Source organism: Ranitomeya variabilis, chromosome 6 (genome assembly GCF_051348905.1).
Source record: "Ranitomeya variabilis isolate aRanVar5 chromosome 6, aRanVar5.hap1, whole genome shotgun sequence".
Classification (NCBI taxonomy): Eukaryota; Metazoa; Chordata; class Amphibia; order Anura; family Dendrobatidae; genus Ranitomeya; species Ranitomeya variabilis.
This window is the reverse complement of record NC_135237.1, coordinates 541,409,428-541,433,343: the sequence shown is the minus strand read 5'-3', so window position 1 is coordinate 541,433,343 and position 23,916 is coordinate 541,409,428. Positions and strand designations below refer to the sequence as shown.

General features: G+C 46.3%; 1 protein-coding gene across 2 annotated transcripts in view; it reads right to left on the bottom strand.

Annotated features, from left to right (window-relative positions):
* The window catches only part of ATAD2 (ATPase family AAA domain containing 2), a 67,100-nt gene that overhangs the window by 5,030 nt on the left and 38,154 nt on the right, over nt 1-23,916 (bottom strand). For both annotated transcript variants that reach the window (XM_077271174.1, XM_077271173.1), the window contains exons 22-26: nt 23,684-23,843; nt 23,405-23,527; nt 20,448-20,594; nt 19,785-20,105; nt 5,723-5,856 (exon numbers count right to left, since the gene is read on the bottom strand). In XM_077271174.1, the coding sequence (XP_077127289.1) occupies nt 5,723-5,856; nt 19,785-20,105; nt 20,448-20,594; nt 23,405-23,527; nt 23,684-23,843 (885 nt within the window). The remainder of the gene's footprint in view (nt 1-5,722; nt 5,857-19,784; nt 20,106-20,447; nt 20,595-23,404; nt 23,528-23,683; nt 23,844-23,916) is intronic.

The window sequence follows — 23,916 nt, the reverse complement described above, 5'->3', positions numbered from 1 at the left end:
CTGGGGGAACTTGCCAACCAAATTTCTCACGCGGGTGAATATCTGGTCAGCCTCCCTGGATGCCGCGTCTTGTGCGGCTCAGGCGTCCAGCAACGCGGTTGCCATCCGCCGGACCGTTTGGCTTAAGGCTTGGCAGGCGGATTGGTCTTCCAAAAAGTCCCTTACCAGCCTGCCCTTTCAGGGGTCTCGTCTCTTTGGTTCTAAGCTGGACCAAATCATTAAGGACGCCACCGGGGGCACAAGTTCTCACTCTTCCCCAGGCTAAACCTCGTCGTCCATTTCGGTCTTTTCGTCGCTTCGCGGCGTCAAACTCCTTTCCCCAGCAGCAACAGAGGCCACAGGCACGTCAGGAGAAGATCGTATCCTTCAGGCCCACTGCTTCCTGGCGTCCTCGCTACTCCCAGGGTAGATCCTCCAGGTCCAGGACTGGAAGATCGGCATTACTCTCGGCAAGACCCCAGCACACCTCCCAGGCTGGGCGGCAGTCTCCTCTTCTTCAGGGACGTCTGGATCTCCTCAGTAGAGGACGCATGGGTCAGGGAAGTTGTATCCTCGGCATACAAGATAGAGTTCGTCTCACGACCCCGGGATAGTTTCTTCGAATCCCGACCTCCAAGAGACCCCGCTCTAGTTCCAGGTTTCTTCGCAGCCATCGCTTCTCTCCTCAAAGCCGGGGTAATCGTTCCCGTCCCAGAAAAAGAACGGTTCACAGGTTTCTATTCAAACCTTTTTGTGGTACCGAAAAAAGACGGCAAGGTTCATCCCATTCTGGATCTCAAATTACTGAACAAGAGAGTTGGTCTGAAGCACTTCAGGATGGAATCCCTTCGTTCAGTAATTGCTTCCATGGAGGCTCAGGAATTTCTGTGTTCCATAGATATTCAGGACGCCTACCTCCATGTCCCGATATTCCTGGGACATCACTGATTTCTGCGCTTTGCGGTGCTCCTGGAACATTTTCAGTTCGTCGCCCTACCGTTCGGTCTTGCAACCGCCCCAAGAGTTTTCACGAAGATCATGGTGGCGCTGATTGCCATCTTGACGGTCAGAGGCCTGGTTCGGTTTCCATAACTCGACGACATCCTCATCAAGGCTCCGTCCTTTCCTCAGGCTCACGAAAGCCTGTCCATCGTTCTCGACACCCTAGCCCGTTTCGGGTGGCTGGTCAACCGGAAGAAGTCCTGCCTTATTCCTTCTCAGCGCATCATCTTTCTGGGCATGCTCTTCGACACTCCTCAGACCCAAGTCTTTCTTCCTGAAGACAAGAGATCCATCCTTCATCGGGACATACGCTTGCTCCAGGGTCCTCGGCCTCCCTCCTTCCGATCGGCAATGAAGGTTCTGGGGAGGATGGTGGCAACATTGGAAGCGAATCCCTTCGCCCAATTTCATTCGCGACCCCTCCAGCAAGCCATTCTGTATAGGTGGGACAGGTCTGTCTTCTCCCTGGATAATCCGATCCGACCCTCTCCCCGGGTCAAACAGTCTCTCAACTGGTGGTTGACGTCACCTCTCATCTCCCAGTTCACTGGCAAGTGGTGACGACGGACGCCAACCTGCTCGGCTGGGGTGCGGTGTTTTGCCACCTGACTGTTCAGGGCCGTTGGTCGGCGCAGGAGTCATCTCTGCCGATCAATGTCCTCGATATTCGGACCATTTTTCTGTCCCTCCGTCACTGGGAAAGGATTCTCAAGGGCCTACCAATCCGAATCCAAACGGACAACGCCACGGCTGTGGCTTATGTCAACCATCAGGTGGGGGGACTCTGAGCTCCTTGGCCCTTGCCGAGGTATCCAACATCCTCCTCTGGGCAGAGGCAACGGTTCCGCTGATATCCGCGGTGCATATCCCCGGCGTGGACAATTGGGCCGCCGACTTCCTCAGCCACGAGGGTCTCGCGGCAGGAGAATGGTCCTTGCACCAGGAAGTCTTCCATCAGATTTGTCTTCGATGGGGGACTCCGGATGTGGACCTCACGGCGTCTCGTATGAACAGCAAGGTTCCTCAGTTCGTCTCCAGGTCTCGCGAACCTCTTGCAGTGGGCGTCGACGCTCTGGCCATTCCGTGGTCACGGTTCGCGCTGCCCTACCTGTTCCCACCCCTTCCCTTGCTTCCCAAACTGTTGAAGATCAAAGCGGAAGGGGTGCCGGTCATTCTGATCGCCCCGGATTGGCCCAGGAGAGCTTGGTTCGCGGAGATCGTCAACCTTCTCGCGGACACCCCCTGGCGCCTTCCAGACAGGCCCGATCTGCTGTCTCAGGGTCCGATATGCCACCCGAATTCTCGGTCGCTCAGTTTAACGGCGTGGCTGTTGAGACCACAGTTCTAAGAGCGTCCGGTCTTTCGGACCGGGTGATTCACACCATAATCCAGGCTCGAAGCCTTCGTCTTCCAGGATCTACTATCGTACCTGGAAGGCTTACTTCCATTGGTGCGAGTCCAACCGCGTTTCATCTATGTCCTTTTCACTGCCTTCCATCTTGGCCTTCCTTCAGGCAGGACTGGATTCGGGCCTTGCTCTTAGTTCCCTAAAGGGCCAGGTTTCTGCGCTCTCCATCCTTTTTCAGAAGACTATCTTCTCGGCCACAGGTTAAGACCTTCCTTCAAGGAGCAGCCCATGCTGTCCCTCCGTATAGGGCCCCGGTGGATTCATGGGATCTAAATCTGGTACTGGATGCTCTGAGGGTTTCCCCCTTTGAGCCTTTCAGGGAGATTCCCCTTTCAGTTCTATCGTGGAAGGTGGCCTTTCTTGTGGCCATCACTTCTATCCGCCACGTTTCCGAGTTGGCGGCCCTCTCTTGCCGACCACCGTTCTTGGTCATTCACCAAGACAAGGTGGTCCTCAGTAGTGTTGAGCATTCCGATGCTGCAAGTATCGGGTATCGGCCGATACTTGCTGTATCGGAATTTCCGATACCGAGATCCGATATTTTTGTGATATCGGGTATCGGTATCGAAACAACATTAATGTAAAAATGTGTAAAAGAAAGAATTAAAATAAAAAATATCGCTATACTCACCTGTCCGACGCAGCCTGGACCTCAGCGAAGGAACCGGCAGCGTTGTTTGTTTAAAATTCGCGCTTTTACTTGGTTACGTGAATTCCCGGCTTGTGATTGGTCCGCGTCCCGGCAACATGGCCGCCCTGACCAATCACAGCAAGCCGTGACGAAATTACGTCACGGCTTGCTGTGATTGGTCCGCGTCCCGGCAACATGGCCGCCATTAACCAATCACAAGCCGTGACGTCACGGGAGGCTGGACTTGCGCACTTTTTAAAAAACGCGCGTGTCCAGCCTCCCGTGACGTCACGGCTTGTGATTGGTTAATGGCGTCCATGTTGCCGGGACGCGGACCAATCACAAGCCGTGACGTCACGGGAGGCTGGACACGCGCGTTTTTTAAAAAGTGCGCAAGTCCAGCCTCCCGTGACGTCACGGCTTGTGATTGGTTAATGGCGGCCATGTTGCCGGGACGCGGACCAATCACAGCAAGCCGTGACGTAATTTCGTCACGGCTTGCTGTGATTGGTCAGGGCGGCCATGTTGCCGGGACGCGGACCAATCACAAGCCGGGAATTCACGTAACCAAGTAAAAGCGCGAATTTTAAACAAACAACGCTGCCGGTTCCCTCGCTGAGGTCCCGGCTGCGTCGGACAGGTGAGTATAGCGATATTTTTTATTTTAATTCTTTCTTTTACACATTTATATGGTTCCCAGGGCCTGAAGGAGAGTTTCCTCTCCTTCAGACCCTGGGAACCATCAGGAATACCGTCCGATACTTGAGTCCCATTGACTTGTATTGGTATCGGGTATCGGTATCGGATTGGATCCGATACTTTGCCGGTATCGGCCGATACTTTCCGATACCGATACTTTCAAGTATCGGACGGTATCGCTCAACACTAGTCCTCAGGCTTCCGCCTTCCTTCCTTCGGTGGTTTCCACCTTCCACCTCAACGAGGACATCGTTCTACCTTCCTTTTGTCCAGCTCCTACTCATCCTCTGGAGCGATCGTTGAACAAGCTGGACCTCGTCAGGGCAGTGAGGATCTACCTGGATAGAACGTCCGCTTTCCGGACGACGGATTCTCTTTTCGTCATTCCTGATGGCACGCGTAGAGGCCAACCGGCTTCAAAAGCGACTATTGCTCGCTGGATCAGAACGGCAATTCTGGAGGCTTACCGGGTCAAGAACAGAGTGCCCCCTCTTGGGATAAAGGCTCACTCTACCCGGGCAGTTGGCACCTCCTGGGCGATGCACCACAGGGCTTCTGCCCTACAGCTTTGCAAAGCGGCAACCTGGTCTTCCATCCACACGTTCGCCAAATTTTACAAGGTCCATACCTACGCTTCGGTGGACGCCAGCCTAGGCAGAAGGATCTTGCAGGCGGCAGTGTTGAGTCCTCCGACCTGATGGAAGTCTGTTTTTCCCACCCTAGGGACTGCTTTGGGACGTCCCATGGTTCCTGTGTCCCCCAATGAGAGGCGATCGAGAAACAGATTTTACAGTAAGCAACCAAAAATCCTGTTTTCTCTGAGCCTCCATTGAGGGACACAGCACCCTCCCAATGTTTCTCAGTTTCTGTTTTATGTTCTATGACTGTTCTCACATTTACAGTTCTCATGTTTGTGGTTATGTTTCAACCTTGTTGTTTTTCTCCTACTGCTTTCTCACTAACTGAAGTGCATAATGCCAGTCGGTGGGGTGTACACTGCAGAGGAGGAGCTAACTTTTTTGTGCATAGTGTCAGCCTCCTAGTGGCAGCAGCATACACCCATGGTTCCTGTGTCCCCCAATGGAGGCTCCGAGAAACAGATTTTACGGTAAGCAACCAAAAATCCTGTTTTCTGGCCCTCACTGCCACCGATCCGACCCACATCGCTGTAGGCCACCCTGAAATCCCCACAAAGCTCGCGGTTCACACCGAGATGTCCCTTTGCAGACATGATCAAAACCTTTCCCGGGCATAAAAAACAGACTATGAGACGTGGGGATTTCAGCACAGCCGACGTGGATCCAAAGATGTGAAGAGGACCGGATGGGTCGCGGTGAGTATAAAGATTATTTTTACATATTACATTTACGGTATTATACGCTGGGATCTGGGAGCCTCCACTCTTCTTCCATGGTCTGTGTACAGATTTCCATACTAGCTGCAAGCATCCTGACCCGAACTCCTCATTTCACTGGCATATATGAGGCTATCGAGATCGGGTCAAGACAACTGCAGCCATTCAGTCTCTAAAAAGACAGTAAAACTTAAAATAGACCCAAGATTGAATTTACATCACGTGAAAACTGGATACGCATGTTTTCTGTTATTGAGACTATGGGCCGGATTCAGCAAGGTTTTTTCGACAGTTTTCGCGAAACGTTGCAAAATTTTTGAGCAACTCAGAAGTTGTGCGAAAAATATACCAACTTGACATTAATGCCAGTAGCAGCCACCTCAACCAAAAAAGTGGGCAGAGCTTGAGCAGGACGGGGAGTCGTGGAAATGCCCGCCAGCGAATTAGTCACAATCCGCTTCAGCTTCACGACTGGAGTAACATGTCTGGCGCTCAACAGTTATAACATGTTCTTACAGCATTTAAAGTACAATTATAAAAAGCAAACAATTAGCAAATATGTTAAAAGCCAAGTGTATGGTTTCAATCTTCATGAGCGATAGGTTCATACATTTGACATTACATAAAAAGAAAAATATTAGGAACTTGCCTTGAGGTGCTTGTGATTGACGTGCAAGGTTTGTGCTGGCTCAGAAAGAATATCCATGATTTTTTCCATGCTGATAAGGTGCTGCTGCTCCACCTGCATTTGTCTCCCGCGGGTCATCCGTAAAACACACACGTCTAGAGAGAAAAAAAAAATTAAAAAAAAAAAAAACTGTTGTCTAGAATAGCCATCTCTCCCACTTCTGTATCAAGCAAGCTCATATTCCACAACAGGCGGTTGCAGACAAGTCTAAAATCTTAATTACATCAGTCTGTATCAGGGCTGTGGAGTCGGAGTCATGGAGTCAGAGTTAGTTTTGGTTGGAGTAGGAGTCGGTAGAAATGTACCGACTCCAGCTTTAAAAAAAAAAAAAAAAATGTATTAATATTTCATAATTGAACTTTCATATGAATTTTATAAATGTTACTCAAATATATATGTTCTATCAAACTATGAACAGTGATAAGCAGTTCTGCTTGAGATAGAGACATTTCTTAAGGTACCGTTACACTTAATTTACCAACGATCACGACCAGCAATACGACCTGGCCGTGATCGTTGGTAAGTCGTTGTGTGGTCGCTGGAGAGCTGTCACACAGACAGCTCTCCAGCGACCAACGATGCCGAAGTCCCCGGGTAACCAGGGTAAACATCGGGTTACTAAGCTAAGGGCCGCGCTTAGTAACCCGATGTTTACCCTGGTTACCATTGTAAATGTAAAAAAAAAAAAAAAAAAAAAACACCACTACATACTTGCATTCCGGTGTCTGTCACGTCCCTCGCCGTCAGCTTCCCGCACTGACTGTCAGCGCCGGCCGTAAAGCACAGCACAGCGGTGACGTCACCGCTGTGCTTTAAGGCCGGCGCTCACAGTCAGTGAGGGAAGCTGACGGCGAGGGACGTGACAGACACCGGAATGCAAGTATGTAGTGTTTTTTTTTTTTTTTTTTTACTTTCTTTTTTTTTACATTTACAATGGTAAATGCGCTTAGTAACCCGATATTTACCCTGGTTACCAGTGAAGACATCGCTGGATCGGCCTCACACACGCCGATTCAGCGATGGCAGCGGGTGATCAGCGACCAAAAAAAGGTCCTGATCATTCGCAGCGACCAACGATCTCCCAGCAGGGGCCTGATCGTTGGTCGCTGTCACGCATAACGATTTCGTTAACGATATCTTTGCTACGTCACAAAAAGCAACTATATCGTTAACAAAATCGTTGTGTGACGGTACCTTTACTTCTTGTGTGTCACTGTTCTCCACTGCCCTTATCTAATCTTATACTTGGTTAACCTCATGCTGCCCCAACCCCCCTACTTACAATGTATGAAACTGAAAGTGAAAAGGTGTTGCAAATTCTTAGTAGTAAAGCTCCTCTTCTAGACTAGATGTTTACTAGGTGTGCGTCTTCCAAGAATCTCACAGCTGCTACTCAGAATAGGAAGACTGTAAGAAGTATTATCCTTTCAACAAACTTTGCATCAGTTAACTGAGTACATGAGGAATAACAGTATTACTGACCACTATATCAGTTGTACGACCTGGCAATAATTTTGTACAATTGTTTTTAGGAAAAACAATTGTCATTTGGATTGGGAATGCAGAATTAAAAACCTGAGAATGTCAAAGAAACGTCACATTAAATCAGCTGTATTTGAACATTTCACCATCACTCAAGATAGAAAACATTATGTCTGTTAGTGTATGACAAATGATCCAGACGAAAACAAATGCTTTGAAGCCAAGATCAGTGCATATTCAGGCAAAGATAAAAATGCTCCTACCAGAGCTTCTAATCTAAAGAGACATTTACAGCGCTTTCATCCAGAAGTACTGAAAGCAGTGGATGTGAAAGACTACATCGAAACCAATGAACCAGTGCCCAGCTCTTCCAGCCAATCAAAGGAGCAGAGAACTTTGCAGCCATCAGTTGCAAGATATTTTGTCAGTGACAAAGTTACTGTGACAATGACCGTAGATACATTTAAAAAACAGATCATAGAGCTTGTTGTAAAGGATAGTGTGCCTATTTCATTATTTTCTCGACCAGCTTTTATGTGTCTGTATGGGGAAATGGCCCGCAAGCTTGGTGTTTCTATGGAGAGAGAGAGTATTAGAAAATTAGTAATCGAAGAAGCTTTTAAACAAAAGAACTTAAACTCTCAAGGGACGCTTTCTGTTTCTTAAAATGGATGCCTGCACACGTCACAGAGTGAACTATTTTGCCATCAATGTCCGATTTGTTTGTGACATTGGCAGTAAAAGACACTAAAGCTCATCACACCAGTGAGTTTCTCCAGGTCTTGGTGGAAAAGGTTATGAACTTAAAAAAGCGCAAGTTCTTTCTGTCGTAACTGACAATGCTTCAAATATGATAAGTACTATTAAGCTAATGAATGAGAGTAATGATGGTGACCAGCAGCTAGAAGAACATTCTGGGTCCACAGACACAAATGTTTGAAATAGAGGAACACAGTATTGTAACTGAGGAGCAAACTGAAGTTGCTTCAGATGAACAGCAACATGATAGTTTAGATGATCTTGTTGAAACTGTGTCAATACGTTCTTTCATTCATCACATGCGCTGTGTTGTGCATACCCTATAGCTGGCTATAAGAGACAGTCTGCAAGAAGGACATGCTTCTGCACTGATTGGCAAGGTGAGAAAATTGGCTACTGTTGCCAGAACCCCTAAAGTTGACTCAATTTTGAAGAGACGAGCTGGAAAAGGGGCAATTATTGATCAAGCCACACGATGGGGCAGTACTTAAGGATTCAGCGCTTGGTTGAACTGAAAACCTTTCTTGTAGACATGGCTAACCCTCAACTGACGCTAAATGAAAGTTAGTGGAATCAGGTGACTGAGCTGGAAAAATTGCTAGAGCACCCATTTACAGTGACTAAAAAATTACAAGCAGAGGACTTAACTCCAGGTATTTTCTTAAAGGAGTGGAAGAACCTGATGTTTCGCCTGTCCCAAAGAGGAGGGTTAATTGCAAGTAGCATTGCTACATCAATGAAACGGAGAGAGGAGCTACTATTACAAAATAACATTCTTTTGGCAGCTGTTCATGTAGACCCAATGCATCGGATTCTTCTAGATGATCAACAGCTAACTAAAGGAAAAGAAGCTCTGTTTGACATAGCAGTAAGGATGAAAGAAAGGGTTGCAGAACAGTCAGGAGGAACAAGAAGAATTTGGTCGTCCTGCCACATCTTCACCCTCATCAACTGATGAAGAATTTAATTTCGAAAAATATCTGGATCACAAGGACCGTGCAAAGCGTTCCCGCATAGAAGAAGAGTCATCCCCATCAAAGAACACAGCCAGTACATTTCAGCAGAATTTTTCATGTGCACTAAAAGAAACTGAGAAATTTGACCGTTCATCAAAAATAACAGTGCAACAAGCGATTCCTCTGTATCCTGACATTGTCAGAGATGTTGCCCGAGTGGTTACTGCTTTGCCACCAACCCAAGTTAGTGTAGAGAGGTTGTTCTCTGCTCTCAAAATAATTAGATCAGATTTGAGGGCATCCATGAAGGAGGATCTGACAGAGGCAATACTTTTTCTGAGGACAAATTTATAGATTTCTTCTTATTAACTGCATAACAGTGTTTATTGCATATTTACTTACAAGAGTTTAGAAAAGTTTATAAAAGTTATTTGCTATATTCTAATAAATATAGTTTTTGCTCTAAGTGGTCTGATTTCTTATATGATGGTGAGAAACTGAATAAGCACGATGTTAATGTGTTACAACAGTAAATTTATTGTTACGAATTGGCCATTTATGAAGGAGCTGGAGTCGGAACCTGATAAAATCCAGGAGTCGGAGTCGCAACTGTGGCTTACAGACTCCACAACCCTGGTCTGTATACAGACTAGCTGTGTTGTTTGGAATAAGAAAAGCTCGACCAGAAAAAACTTTTCTTGCACTTCATTAGGGACATACATAATAAATTGTGTACAGTAGTTTTTAAATGCAGTTTGTGGGGAATATTTATTTCACAAGAATTTGGGAAAGTTATGAAATGTCCTATAAAGGTCTGTCCTATTCCTGATCTAAGGTCTAGACTTTTAGCCGAGATGAATCTATGCGGCAGTTTATGTTCATGATTAGTAGTGAAGCTCCTCTACAGATAAGGGGATAAATTAAACACACAGGGAAGGAATGCTTGCATTAATCTCAGAACTTCTGGAGTGAACATGAAAGCATAATTAAGAGTAAGTACTTCTTAAAGCATATCTAAACTTTCAACAATAGTCCAGTATATGTTGTCTGTGTATGCTTGATGTTTTAGTGTGTTTTTCCTCTTAGCTCCTGTTTGGAGAAATTAGCGGCTCTGATGACTTTGTTAAAGGGTCGACTGACTGTTGGGATTGCTACTTCCAATAGGTGGCACTAGAGTTCTAGTACTCTTCCTCTCTGAAGAGTCAATTTGCATATTTCCCAGAGGAGCATTGCGGCTTTAAGTCTCCTCACCTCGACATGCTTAACATATCACTCTCCACAAGGAGAAACAATACTTCTTGGATCCCGGTCAGACACCTCTCACACAGCCAAACCAGATTTCCACTTTGCACTGACGAGGGGCAGTACCCCCAAAAAATAGTGTCTGCAAATTGAGATTCTAATTTGGCTTTTATCCTAAGTCATGTGACAAGGATCGTTAAAGGGTCGACATTGACTGTTAGGATTGCTACTTCCAATAGGTGGCACTAGAGTTCTAGTCCTCTTCCTCTCTAAATAGATAATTTGCATACACTATACAAAGAATATAAGGGGAAAAACTGTTTTCGAACATCTCAAATTCCGAAATACAGTAACAGGATCGATGAGGAATACAGTTCAGCACAAACATACTCCCTCCTCCCCTTTTCATAGACTGAAGAAATAGGATGTGAAACATTTAGCGAGCTGTACCCAGAGACAAGCCTGACATTGAAAGTTTAGAGTAAAGCTATCTAACATATTTTAGAAACTTTATACTTATTTGTCCTACTGATTTACGCAAAGATTGTATAATTTAGGATAGAAATAAAACAATGTGTGATTCCCTATTCTTGAAAGAATTTCAATATACCTTTTTTTTTTTACATGACAATTTTTAGAGCGAATTTACATAATTACAAAAGCATCTTATGAAGTCAGCTGTATTTGAGCATTTCACAGTGATTCAAGATAAACATTTTGAGTGTTAGTGTATGGATATGTGCACACGTTGCGGATTTGACGCTGCGGATCTACAGCTGTTTTCTATGCGTTTTACAGTAGCATGTAAAGCTATGGAAAACCAAATTCGCTGTGCACATGCTGTGGAAAATTCCACGCATATTTGATGCGGTTTATTTTCTGCAGCATGTCAATTCTTTGTGCAGATTCCGCAACGTTTTACACCTATTCCTTAATAGGAATCCACAGGTGTAAAAACGCAGGTGAAATCCGCACAAAAACCGCAGTAAATCCACAGGTAAAACGCAGGGCATTATACCTGTGGATTTTTCAGAATCTGCACGGAAAAATCCGCAACGTGTGCACATACCCTATAAGTGACTCAGATGAAAACAAATGCTGAAATGCCAAAATCACTGCATACTCAGGCATTGATAAAAAATGTTCCTTCAAGAGCTTCCAATCTAAAAAGACATTTACAACACTGCCACCCAGAAGTTTACAAAGCTGTGATTGAAAAAGATCACAGCAACACCTAGAAACTAGAGTCAAGCACTTCCCGCCAGGCAAAGAAGGAGGAAAGAGCGTCTGAAATATCCGTTACAAAATATTTTGCAAGTGAAAAAGTTACTGTAACAATGACAGCAGATGTGTTTAAAAGACGGCTCATCGAGCTTGTTGTGAAGGACAGTGTACCATTACTATTTGCATAACCAGCTTTTACAGCTCTTAATGGAAGAATGCAAACTTGGTGTTTCTCCGGAAAGAGAAAGTATTAGAAAATTTGTGACTGAAGAAGCCCTTAACCAAAAGAAAGATGTTAAAAAGATTCAAGATGTTATAATGGATGCCTGCACACGTCACAGAGTGAACTATTTTGCTATCAACATTCAATGTTTGTGACAACAAAACAAAAAAAAAAAAATTGTCACCAAGAAGCTGGCAGTAGATGATACTGAAGCTGATCACAGCAGCCAGTTTCTCCAGGTCTTAGTGGAAAAAGTTCTGCAACTCACAAAATAACAGGTTCTTGCTATTGTAACTGATAATGCTTCAAACATGATGAGTACAATTAAACTGATGAATGAGAATAATGAAGTTTAACAGCAGCTAGAAGAACATTTCACATTCAGTATGTTGGAGATGGAAGGCCACAGTCCTGTTCCCATAACGGAGGAACAAGCAGATATTACTACAAAAGAACAGCAAAATGATTCTTCAATTAGATGATCTTGTTGAAGCTGCCTAACACCTCTTTCATATTCATCACATGTGCCGTGTTGTGCCCTTCCTTATAGATATGGTCAACCCTCAGATAACACTACATGAAGGTCAATGGACACAGGTGGATAAATTGAAGGAATTTCTTCATCACCCATTTACAGCGACTAACAAGTTACAAGCTGAGGATTTAACTCCTGGCATTTTTATAAAGGAGCGGAAGAACTTGTTTTGCCTGTCCCCAAGAGGAGGTTTAATCGCAGATGGCATTGCTGCTTCAATGAAACGGAGAGAGACATTGCTATTAGAAATAGGGATTTTTGTGTACTCACCGTAAAATCCTTTTCTCCGAGCCATTCATTGGGGGACACAGACCGTGGGTGTATGCTGCTGCCACTAGGAGGCTGACACTAAGTGATACAAAGAAAGTTAGATCCTCCCCTGCAGTATACACCCTCCTGCTGGCTCTCAGCTAACCAGTTCGGTGCAAAAGCAGGAGATCAATAACAACATATGAGCGTATAGCATGTCACATTACATATGAGAGTATAGCATGTCAAATTATAAAACAAGCACAAACTAATAATAGGGAGGGAGCGGTGTCCCCCAATGAATGGCTCGGAGAAAAGGATTTTACAGTGAGTACACAAAAATCCCTATTTCTCCTTCGCCTCATTGGGGGACACAGACCGTGGGACGTCCCAAAGCAGTCCCTTGGTGGGGAGAACATCAGATCAGGCCGGTGTAACCGCTACTTACAAGTGCGTCACTGCGGCCTGCAGAGTCTGCCTGCCCAGACTCACATCTGTGGAAGTGTGGGAATTATAGTGCTTCAAGAATGCGTGCGGACTAGAGGAATTCGCAAGTTTGCGGCCGTGCTTGCCGACGTCTGGTGTCTAGAGCCCTCAGACAGGGAGATAGGCTGACATCTAGCACGGAAGGACTCCTGGATGGTGAAAAGAATCCACCAGGCCAACATGGATGATGAAATGGCTAAACCCTTCCTGTGACCGTCAGGAAGCCTTCTTACCATCGAGAAGACCAAGTAAAGTGTCCAACCTTCGGAAGGATGCCGTCCTCGATACGTACCCACTCGGAGCACTCACTTCTTCCAGATTATGGAGAACCCATTCCGTTTTGTGGACTGGAGCCGAAAGAGATGAGAGAAGGACGATGCTCCTGCGACAGTGGGAATACAATACCACCTTGGTAACGAGAGAAGGAGATGGCATGAGGGCGACCTTGCCTTGATGGTAATAAGGAAAAAGTCTGAAAGAACAGAGTGGCGAGCTCTGAAAACTCATCAGGATGACAGGAACGCAGAGAAACAAGGGGAGCGACCATCCCTGATAGTAAAGTCTGTCCAGATCAAAAAAGGAGTCTACTGTAAGATCCCCAGGACCATTAAGGTCCCACAGATCTAACTGTACGCAATAGAGAAAAACTACAGGTGAAGACTTCCTGCTAGAAATTCCATATTTGCAGTTTTGTCGCAATAAGACGGAAAAAATACTAGTACGGCAAGCGAGAGAACCTGACATTGTCAGTGTGGGTCTCCCGGGACCACTGGGGCCCTTTCTGCTTCCAAAAAGATCTCAGAAGTCGTGGAAGAGGGGTTATGGAAATTGGTACCATGGAAGAACCGAGCATGCACTGCGATGGTCTTGGATCTCGAGGTCAAACCATGAACTGGAATACATTGGTGTTCAATTTGGACGCCATCCGACGTACATCTGGAGTACTCCAGTGAAGGCAGATCTGATGGAAGACTTCCGAGTGAAGTTCCCACTCACTTGAGGAGAAAACCCTGACGGGTGAATATGTCTGCCGCCCAGTGTTCTACTCCAGGGATATGTACTACTGAGATCACCGAGTGATAGATCTCGGCCCATCAGAGTGCGAGGTACCTCGGCCACGGCGCTTGACTGTGGGTACCTGCTAGATGGTTGACGTATGGCGCAGCCGTGACATTATCCAATTGAAGACGGATGGTTGACCTGCCTGAAGGCAGTGGACCTGCTGTAGGATTAGCCGTACCGTTCGGATCCCCAGTGCAATGATCGTGAGAAGAAGACTGGCATTGGTATTCCCTAATAACCATTGGACCAGGAGAAGGCTCTAGATGAGGAAGGAGCTTAGAGACTGCCCTTTGAAAGCCTGATTGACTTGCTGAAAACGAGCAGAGCGAAAGAAACTGCTTCCATTGTCGTCTTTTTCCCCAGAACCCTCCTAGCGATTTGAATGAGCCGAGGGAATGAGTGACCAAGTGCCGAGCTACCTGTTGAAAGGCCACGACCTTGACTCGAGAGAAGATTACCATCCTTCTTGTGCAGGATCATCCTCAAAAAGGATCTGCTGGGCTGGGAATGAGGAAAAACTTGTCTAAGTTTAACTGCTAGCCCAAGAGAGAGGGTATTGCAAGAGATATAGACGACTCAGCGTAGTCCTGGAAGAGCGGCTAGAAAGTCGACCAAATAGGGCAGGACGACCATGCTTCTAGGGTGCAAGAGGCACATGACAACCGCCATGACCTTTGCGACCACTCTGGTGCGGTAGCCAGGCCGAAGGGCAAGGTCGTGACTCGAAAATGCTGTTCGCGAATGGAAGGCGAAGGGATTATTGTAGAGGGGAAAAATAGGAATGTGAGGGTAAAAATCCCGAATGTCGATGGATGCTAGAAACTCCACATTTTTCTGCTGAAGTAATGGCTGAGCGGAGGAACTCCATTTGAAAAAGGAGAACCTTGTCAAAGGTTGTTAGAAGTTTGAGGTCCAGGATCGGTCTTACTTTTCATTCCCCCTTTTTGGAACCAAGATCCCTTAGATCTAGACTGTCCTGGACAACGCTTCCACTGCTGGATGGGTCTGTAGAAAAGATACGATCCCTTGTTAGTCTCCCGCTCAGAAGATTTGATTGGCCAGCTGTACTGTCTTCGGGGAAAGGTTACTTGTGTGAATCGAAGTAGTTAAGGTCTCTGACCAGGAGACTATAGGTCCAGCAACCCATGTGGCAGCTAAGGAAGGGTAGAGCGCTGAACCCGAAGCCACAAGACGGAACGAACCAGATTTGCTATCCGACCGTCTGTGGTATATTAATTGATGATACATTGGGCAGGGACACTGGTAGGTATACCATGAGAAATTCTACCTGGTTAGTCTGCCAAGTGGCAGAATGCGGGGCTGCATCCAGCAGGTCAGGAAAACACAGTGCCTTGCCATCGTCGTGCAGAGTAGAAAATTAGGAACCATCGATCCACCATCCTCTTAACAGGGAGGAATCGTCCGCTTTCTTGCATCTTGTCTGGCGATAGGCTTGGATGCAGAAGAGGATACATGGAGGCGACACTGCATGAGCTCGTCTGTTGATGGTGTGTGGGGGGTGAGGAAATCGGTGCCCTTTAAAGGACCAGTCGCCCTTAAAAATCAGACCAGGTATGGCATCCCACGTAGAGGCTTCTGTCCAGGGAACCGCTCGTCAATTTGTTGATATAAATAGGAGAGTCCCTCTTTTTCTGAAGCTCTGGCAATCCAAGGCAATATCTGATCCATATTCAGAGCGTTGTTCTCAACAAGTCATAGAGGAGAGATCAGGAAATGAAAACTTCCGTTTTCTAGATGCCTGTACATTTTTCTAGAATACTTGCCTGCTAGCCGACGGCTCCCATTGTAGGAGAGGGACCATGTATATCGGTCCTGCGAGCACTCCGAGCCACAGAGGGTTCACAGAGGGATTCGATCTCTTGGCCAGAGAAACCATGGGTTGCGGTTAGTGACAAAGTCCACTGAGGGGGACTAGGTACTCTGAGATAAACTGGCATCAGCGGCGGAGGGCTCCAGAGCTCAGTTAGGGTGACCAGCTTCGGATTGAACATGTGACCTTAAGACCAGGGCATACTGGTCACGTGCCTTTTAAGACCAGGGCATACTGGTCACGTGCCTTTTAAGACCAGGGCATACTGGTCACGTGCCTTTTAAGACCAGGGCATACTGGTCACGTGCCTTTTAAGACCAGGGCATACTGGTCACGTGCCTTTTAAGACCAGGGCATACTGGCCACGTGCCTTTTAAGACCAGGGCATACTGGCCACGTGCCTTTTAAGACCAGGGCATACTGGCCATGTGCGTAAGACCAGGGCATACTGGCCATGTGCGTAAGACCAGGGCATACTGGCCATGTGCGTAAGACCAGGGCATACTGGCCATGTGCGTAAGACCAGGGCATACTGGCCATGTGCGTAAGACCAGGGAATACTGGCCATGTGCTTAAGACCAGGGCATACTGGTCACGTGCCTTTAAGACCAGGGCATGCTGGTCATATGTCTTTAAGACCCGGGCATGCTGGTCATATGTCTTTAAGACCGGGGCATTTTTCAAGGATTACGCCAGAGGTGAAGCCCCTTGTGGGGAACTAGGTACTCTGGGAAGAGCCGGGATCAGCGGCGGAGGAGGGCTCCTGAGCTCATTTGAACTAAGTTCTCTGGGAAAGGTGACCGGCTTCTGGTCATGACTTAAAGAGCAGAGAATGCTGGTAATGTGCCCCTTTTAAACTAGGGAACCTTTAAGACCAGGGAATGCTGGTCATGTGTTTTTACAAAACCAGGGAAAGCTGGACATGAACCTATAAGCCCAGCGACTACTGCGCATGCGTCTTTAAGACCAGGGAATGCGGTCATGTACCCTTAAGACCCGTGCCTTTAAGACCGGAGCTTGCTGGACAACCAGAAATTACAGGTCTTAAGTATTAAAAACAGGGAACGCTAGTCCCTTTATGCTGCCAGGGTGCGTGCGGGGGAGGGGTGCGGAGGGAGGATTCTCCTTACCGAGATTCTGAGTCCCCCGTCTGGAATAGCGCTGTCTGAGTACCGCCGGGGCGATGCAGCAGCCACTTCCGGATGAGCTTGTGTCCGGAAATGGCAGGAGGATGAAGATGGCCGCCGAGAATAGAGCTCTCGTCCTGAATGAGAGGCGCCTGAATAGGGGGGCGGAGCCTGAAGTGCGGCCTAGCATGGGCTGGAGTTCCAGGTTGCGGCCTACACAAACCCGAAACCGGGGGCTAAATTTTGAAGCCAGCCGGCGCCGAACGGGGGAAAATGCGCAGAGCCCTCCAACCGCTCGAGTCCCGACATTTACCCCAGTATGCAGCTCTGTTCAGCAGGTCAGAAGGTAGAAAAGATCCTGTGCTGTTGCTGCTGTTTGGACGGTGCAGGGATAAGAAAAGTCCTCAATCCATCGTCCCTTTAGCAGGGAGGAGGAGAGGAACCGTCCGCCTCCTTGTACCATCCGCTCTTAATAGTGGTGGTGCAGTGGGGGCTGCTCGGACGCCACGCTGGAATGTGCCTCTGTACAGCCGAGGGTAAAACCTGGTGGGCAGGGCTGATGTCCGGCAATAGGCCTGGCTGCAGAAGAGGATACTGGAGGTGACACTCCAGTGCTCGTCTGATAAGGGAGGGGGGAGATCGGTGCCCTTGAAGGGGCCCGTCGCCCCTAGAATCAGCTCAGGCAGTGGCATCCCACGTCGCAGGAGAGGATACGGAGAGGTAAAACTCCCGTGCTCGCCCGTCGTTGGTTCGGGGGAGATCGGAACATGAAAGAATCCGTCACCCCCTTCGTCCGTTGTAAAAGGTAAATGTAAAAAGAGTTCTTTGGGTCTGAATAGCAGACCAGTCCGTGTGCCTCCTACGGACACTAAGCAAGAACTGGTTAGCTGAGAGCCAGCAGGAGGGTGTATACTGCAGGGGAGGAGCTGAGAGCCAGCAGGAGGGTGTATACTGCAGGGGAGGAGCTGAGAGCCAGCAGGAGGGTGTATACTGCAGGGGAGGAGCTGAGAGCCAGCAGGAGGGTGTATACTGCAGGGGAGGAGCTGAGAGCCAGCAGGAGGGTGTATACTGCAGGGGAGGAGCTGAGAGCCAGCAGGAGGGTGTATACTGCAGGGGAGGAGCTGAGAGCCAGCAGGAGGGGGTATACTGCAGGGGAGGAGCTGAGAGCCAGCAGGAGGGTGTATACTGCAGGGGAGGAGCTGAGAGCCAGCAGGAGGGTGTATACTGCAGAGGAGGAGCTAACTTTCTTTGTATCACTTAGTGTCAGCCTCCTAGTGGCAGCAGCATACACCCACGGTCTGTGTCCCCCAATGAGGCAAAGGAGAAAATAAAATTCTTCTGGCACCTGTTTATGTGGACCTGAGTCATTTTATATTGCTGGATGATCAAAAGCTTACTAAAGGAAAAAAACAACTTACTGGCACCAAGCTCCATTTTAGCTGGGCATCAGTAAAGGCAGACATGGGTCTGGGTTTTAGACCTACTTTTCACTATTACCGTATATACTCGAGATTTTCAGCCCACTTTTTTGGGCTGAAAGTAACCCTCTCTGCTTATACTAGAGTCATTCCCAGGGGTCGGCAGGGGAGCGGAGCTGTGTAATCATACTCACCTGCTCCTGGCGCGGTCCCTGCACGTCCCTGGTTCCCCGGCAGCTTCTTCCTGTAGTGAGTGGTCACATAGTACCGCTCATTACAGTAATGAATATGGACTCCCATATGGGTGGAGCCGCATATTCATTACTGTAATGAGCGGTACCATGTGACCGCTCACTACAGGAAAAAGCTGCCGGGGAACAGACGTGCAGGGACCGCGTCAGGAGCAGGTGAGCATAACGCAGTGCGCTATATTCACCTGTCCCACGTTCCACCTTCGACGCCGCTGCGTCTTCCACGTCCTCTGCAGTGACGCTCAGGTCAGAGGGCGCGATGATGCGATTAGTGCGCACCGCACTCTGCCTGAACGTCAATGCAGAGGACGGGGAAGGCGCAGTGGCGGTCGGCGGTGGAACGCGGAGCAGGTGAATATAGCAAGTGGCGGGGGCCTGAGAGGTGAGTATGTAATTTTTTATTTTATTAATTGCAGCAACAGCATATGGGGCAAATGTCTGTATGGAGAATCTTATGGGGCCATGTGCAGCGTTATATGGGGCAAATATCTATATGTGCAGCATTATATGGGGCAAATATCTGTATGGAGCATCTTATGGGGACATAATACACATTTGTGGAGCATTATATGGGACATATTTTAATATGGAGCATCTTATGGAGTCCATCATAAACTGTATGGAGCATTATATGGAGCATTATATGGGGCCATCATGAACTGTATTCAGCATTATATGGGGCTCCTGATTCAATATGGATATTCAAAAACACTTAACCTACTGATGTCTCAATTAATTTTACTTTTACTGGTACCTATTTTTATTTTTTAAATTTACCAGTAGCTGCTGCATTTTCCACCCTAGGCTTATACTCGACTCATTAAGTTTTCCCAGTTTTTTCGTGGCAAAATTGGGAAGGGGGGGGGGGGGGGGTCGGCTTATACACGAGTATATACGGTAATTTTTAGTTTTGTTCTGTGCTAACCAGCAGAAGGCCAAAGATGGATGCGTCACATTTAAGAGGCCACAGTGATTGACCAAAATCGTGCATTGATGACATAATATACTACATTAACATCACAGCAATGTGAAGTCAATGGAGTTTTTACTGTACTTATACTAAATAGAAACATTGGCATTCATCTAGATATTATAAAAACAAATTCTTAGGTTATTAAATAACAATCACCCCAAAAAATTAAAGTGCAATTACAAAATTGGCGATTTACGAGCCGTACCATTCATCTCCGCATGGTCACCACTCTCTGTAGGTGCAGGATTTTCCACAGGTACCTCAGGGGCCACAGATGTAGGTGAATTCTTGGTAGGAGAGGCTTTTGCGGTTTCTTTGGTCACATCTTCACTTTCCACATTACAATTCTGTGCCTCCATTGACGATTCGTCTATCAGTTCTAATTCAGTCTGATCTAAACTAGACTCCTGGAGCTCGTGGTCGGCGTCGCTTCCATGTTCTTCGTGCTTTTCAGACCGAGTGATCTTTTTCTTTTTGGCCAAACAACCAGAACTCCAACGGCTCTTCCGCTTATATTTTTTTTTTCCTTTGAAAAAAAAAATAAAAAATTACTTAAAGCAAATCTAGATCATATAATAGATGAAATTAGACTTTAGTCCACTTTCTGGATCAGCAACGTTAGGGAGCACATTATATTACAAGGTATAGGAATGTGGGGTGTTAAAGCACAAAAGGTCTGATGAACGGTCGGTGCCTATTTAACGTTTAGCAGTACGATGAATGAAATATGCAATGAAAGACACCTGCAACTTTGCGTTGTGTATTTTCTGCTGATTCTACAGTGTAACACATACACGGCATGAGACACATGTGATCACAATTTGTCCTCAATTTTTCTGTCTCAAGATTACAAAAATACCCAACACACCTAAGCTAGGAGTACTTGCTGTCACAGGTACAATCGATCGACACCTTTTCTCAGGATTTTCCAAGTCAGTGATTTTCCCATTCTGAACTGTAGCAGTTTTAGGAAGCACATGGTAATAAGATGGTATGTACTTGGAAGATGAAAAGCCTAAAAAAAAACACAAATTTTAAAAATTAATGTACAAAGATCTCTGCAGTTCATATACCCCATACTAGTTGAATAATGTGTCTAAAGAGTGTGTGTACAGTGGGGCAAAAAAGTATTTAGTCAGTCAGCAATAGTGCAAGTTCCACCACTTAAAAAGATGAGAGGCGTCTGTAATTTACATCATAGGTAGACCTCAACTATGGGAGACAAACTGAGAAAAAAAATCCAGAAAATCACAATGTCTGTTTTTTTTATCATTTTATTTGCATTTTATGGTGGAAAATAAGTATTTGGTCAGAAACAAAATTTCATCTCAATACTTTGTAATAAATCCTTTGTTGGCAATGACAGAGGTCAAACGTTTTCTGTAAGTCTTCACAAGGTTGCCACACACTATTGTTGGTATGTTTGCCCATTCCTCCATGCAGATCTCCTCTAGAGCAGTGATGTTTTTGGCTTTTCGCTTGGCAACACGGACTTTCAACTCCCTCCAAAGGTTTTCTATAGGGTTGAGATCTGGAGACTGGCTAGGCCACTCCAGGACCTTGAAATGCTTCTTACGAAGCCACTCCTTCGTTGCCCTGGCGGTGTGCTTTGGATCATTGTCATGTTGAAAGACCCAGCCACGTTTCAACTTCAATGCCCTTGCTGATGGAAGGAGGTTTGCTCTCAAAATCTCACGATACATGGCCCCATTCATTCTTTCATGTACCCGGATTAGTCGTCCTGGCCCCTTTGCAGAGAAACAGCCCCAAAGCATGATGTTTCCACAACCATGCTTTACAGTAGGTATGGTGTTTGATGGATGCAACTCAGTATTCTTTTTCCTCCAAACACGACAAGTTGTGTTTCTACCTAACAGTTCCAGTTTGGTTTCATCAGACCATAGGACATTCTCCCAAAACTCCTCTGGATCATCCAAATGCTCTCTAGCAAACTTCAGACGGGCCCGGACATGTACTGGCTTAAGCAGTGGGACACGTCTGGCACTGCAGGATCTGAGTCCATGGTGGCGTAGTGTGTTACTTATGGTAGGCCTTGTTACATTGGTCCCAGCTCTCTGCAGTTCATTCACTAGGTCCCCCCGCGTGGTTCTGGGATTTTTGCTCACCGTTCTTGTGATCATTCTGACCCCACGGGGTGGGATTTTGCGTGGAGCCCCAGATCGAGGGAGATTATCAGTGGTCTTGTATGTCTTCCATTTTCTAATTATTGCTCCCACTGTTGATTTCTTCACTCCAAGCTGGTTGGCTATTGCAGATTCAGTCTTCCCAGCCTGGTGCAGGGCTACAATTTTGTTTCTGGTGTCCTTTGACAGCTCTTTGGTCTTCACCATAGTGGAGTTTGGAGTCAGACTGTTTGAGGGTGTGCACAGGTGTCTTTTTATACTGATAACAAGTTTAAACAGGCGCCATTACTACAGGTAATGAGTGGAGGAAAGAGGAGACTCTTAAAGAAGAAGTTACAGGTCTGTGAGAGCCAGAAATCTTCATTGTTTGTTTCTGACCAAATACTTATTTTCCACCAGAATATGCAAATAAAATTATAAAAAAACCAGACAATGTGATTTTCTAGATTTTTTTTCTCAGTTTGTCTCCCATAGTTGAGGTCTACCTATGATGTAAATTACAGACGCCTCTCATCTTTTTAAGTGGTGGAACTTGAACTATTGCTGACTGACTAAATACTTTTTTGCCCCACTGTATGTGTGTATCAATCACACATCAAAAAATTTTGATTTGTGGATGTGGAGGTGAAGACACTGCAGTACGATTCCCTAAAAAAGGATCCAGCGTTGTGGCGCTGTTTAAAGTTCCTTGCAGAGCCAAATACGCAGTTTATGGATCTACAGAAAGTCTTTGTACTTTGTTTATTCAAGAAGCTTCACCAGCTTTCTGGTGTAAAACTCCTTAAAATATTGGCAAAATTTTGAAATTGAAATTTTTACGACAGTCTTGGTGCGCCCTGCCAAAGTGGGGAGAACAAAGCGAAACCCGCGTGTAAAAATGCAAGACAATTTACGTCACAATAATGGCATAAATTAAACCGTTTACAAGATGTTCAAAAACTCATTAGGAAGCGTGCACCTCTTAATGAATTTGGAGCATCTTACTACATCACTCCTTTCATTAAAGGGAACCTGTCACCAGGTTTGGCCAATATGAGATGCGGCCACCACCTTTCAGGGCTGATATACAGCATTCTATAATGCTGTATATCTGCCTCCAACACGACCTGTAAGAGAAGTAAAATAACTTCTTATACTCACCTGGGGGACAGTCTGGTCTGAAGAGTGTTGCTCTACTTGGTGTGGCGCCTCCCATCTTCTTACAATCACCATCCTCCTTGCTCCGTGTAGATGACACGTCCCTACGTCATTCAGTGTCCCACGGAATCACGCTCCAGCACAGGAGTACTGATTTGCCCTGTTGAGGGCAGAGCAAAGTACTGCAGTGATGGAAATATCAAACAGGGCAGAGAAGTACACCTGTGCTGAGGAGACTGCGGATAACGTAGGGATGAGTCATCCACACAAACCAAGGAGGACAGCGATTGCAAGAAGGGAGGTGCCAGACCAAGAACATGGACACCCTTAAACCAGACTGCCCAGCAGGCGAGTATAATGAAAAATCTTTCTTCTATTACAGATCAGGCTGGGGGACGATATACAGCAATATAGAATGCTGTACATCAGTCCTGAAAGGTGATGACCGTATCTCATATCGGCCAAAACTGGTGACAGGTTTCCTTAAAAGCTGGCACACGAAAAAAAAAAAATTTTGCACTTATCTACATAGTGCAAAAATTACCTCTCTTCTTGCGAGATTCCTGAATTTCGTCGCAAAGTTTCTCAAATTCTTCATCCAGCTCTTGCTTTATTATTGCATACGTAGCATCTCTTAGAGCGCAGGCTCTGTGGCGGATTAAACGGTCTAAAAAGGGATAAAAGATCACCATGACTCAAACATACGTACTTACTACAGAAAGTCTATAGTACATGTGTTCTCCCACCAGTGTTTTAGGTGTGGAGGGGAGACTAGATTTAAAGCTTGATCCAGTCCCACACCAGAACATAAGTGAAAGCTTACCCCCAGGGTTCTTGTCTGGATTGTATTCGAGGGCGTTGCTGCATATCAGATCTACATCCTTTAAATATTCCTTTATGGTTCGATACTTATGTAAATCAATTTTGCTTATAACAGTGGAAAGGTCCATCGGTTGTGCGATCACGGTCACGTAGTCAGGAACCTGTTAAAAGAATATAGAAAATTGCTTTAAAAACTGGAATTTAATGGAAAAAAATTCAAACCAAAACGAATTC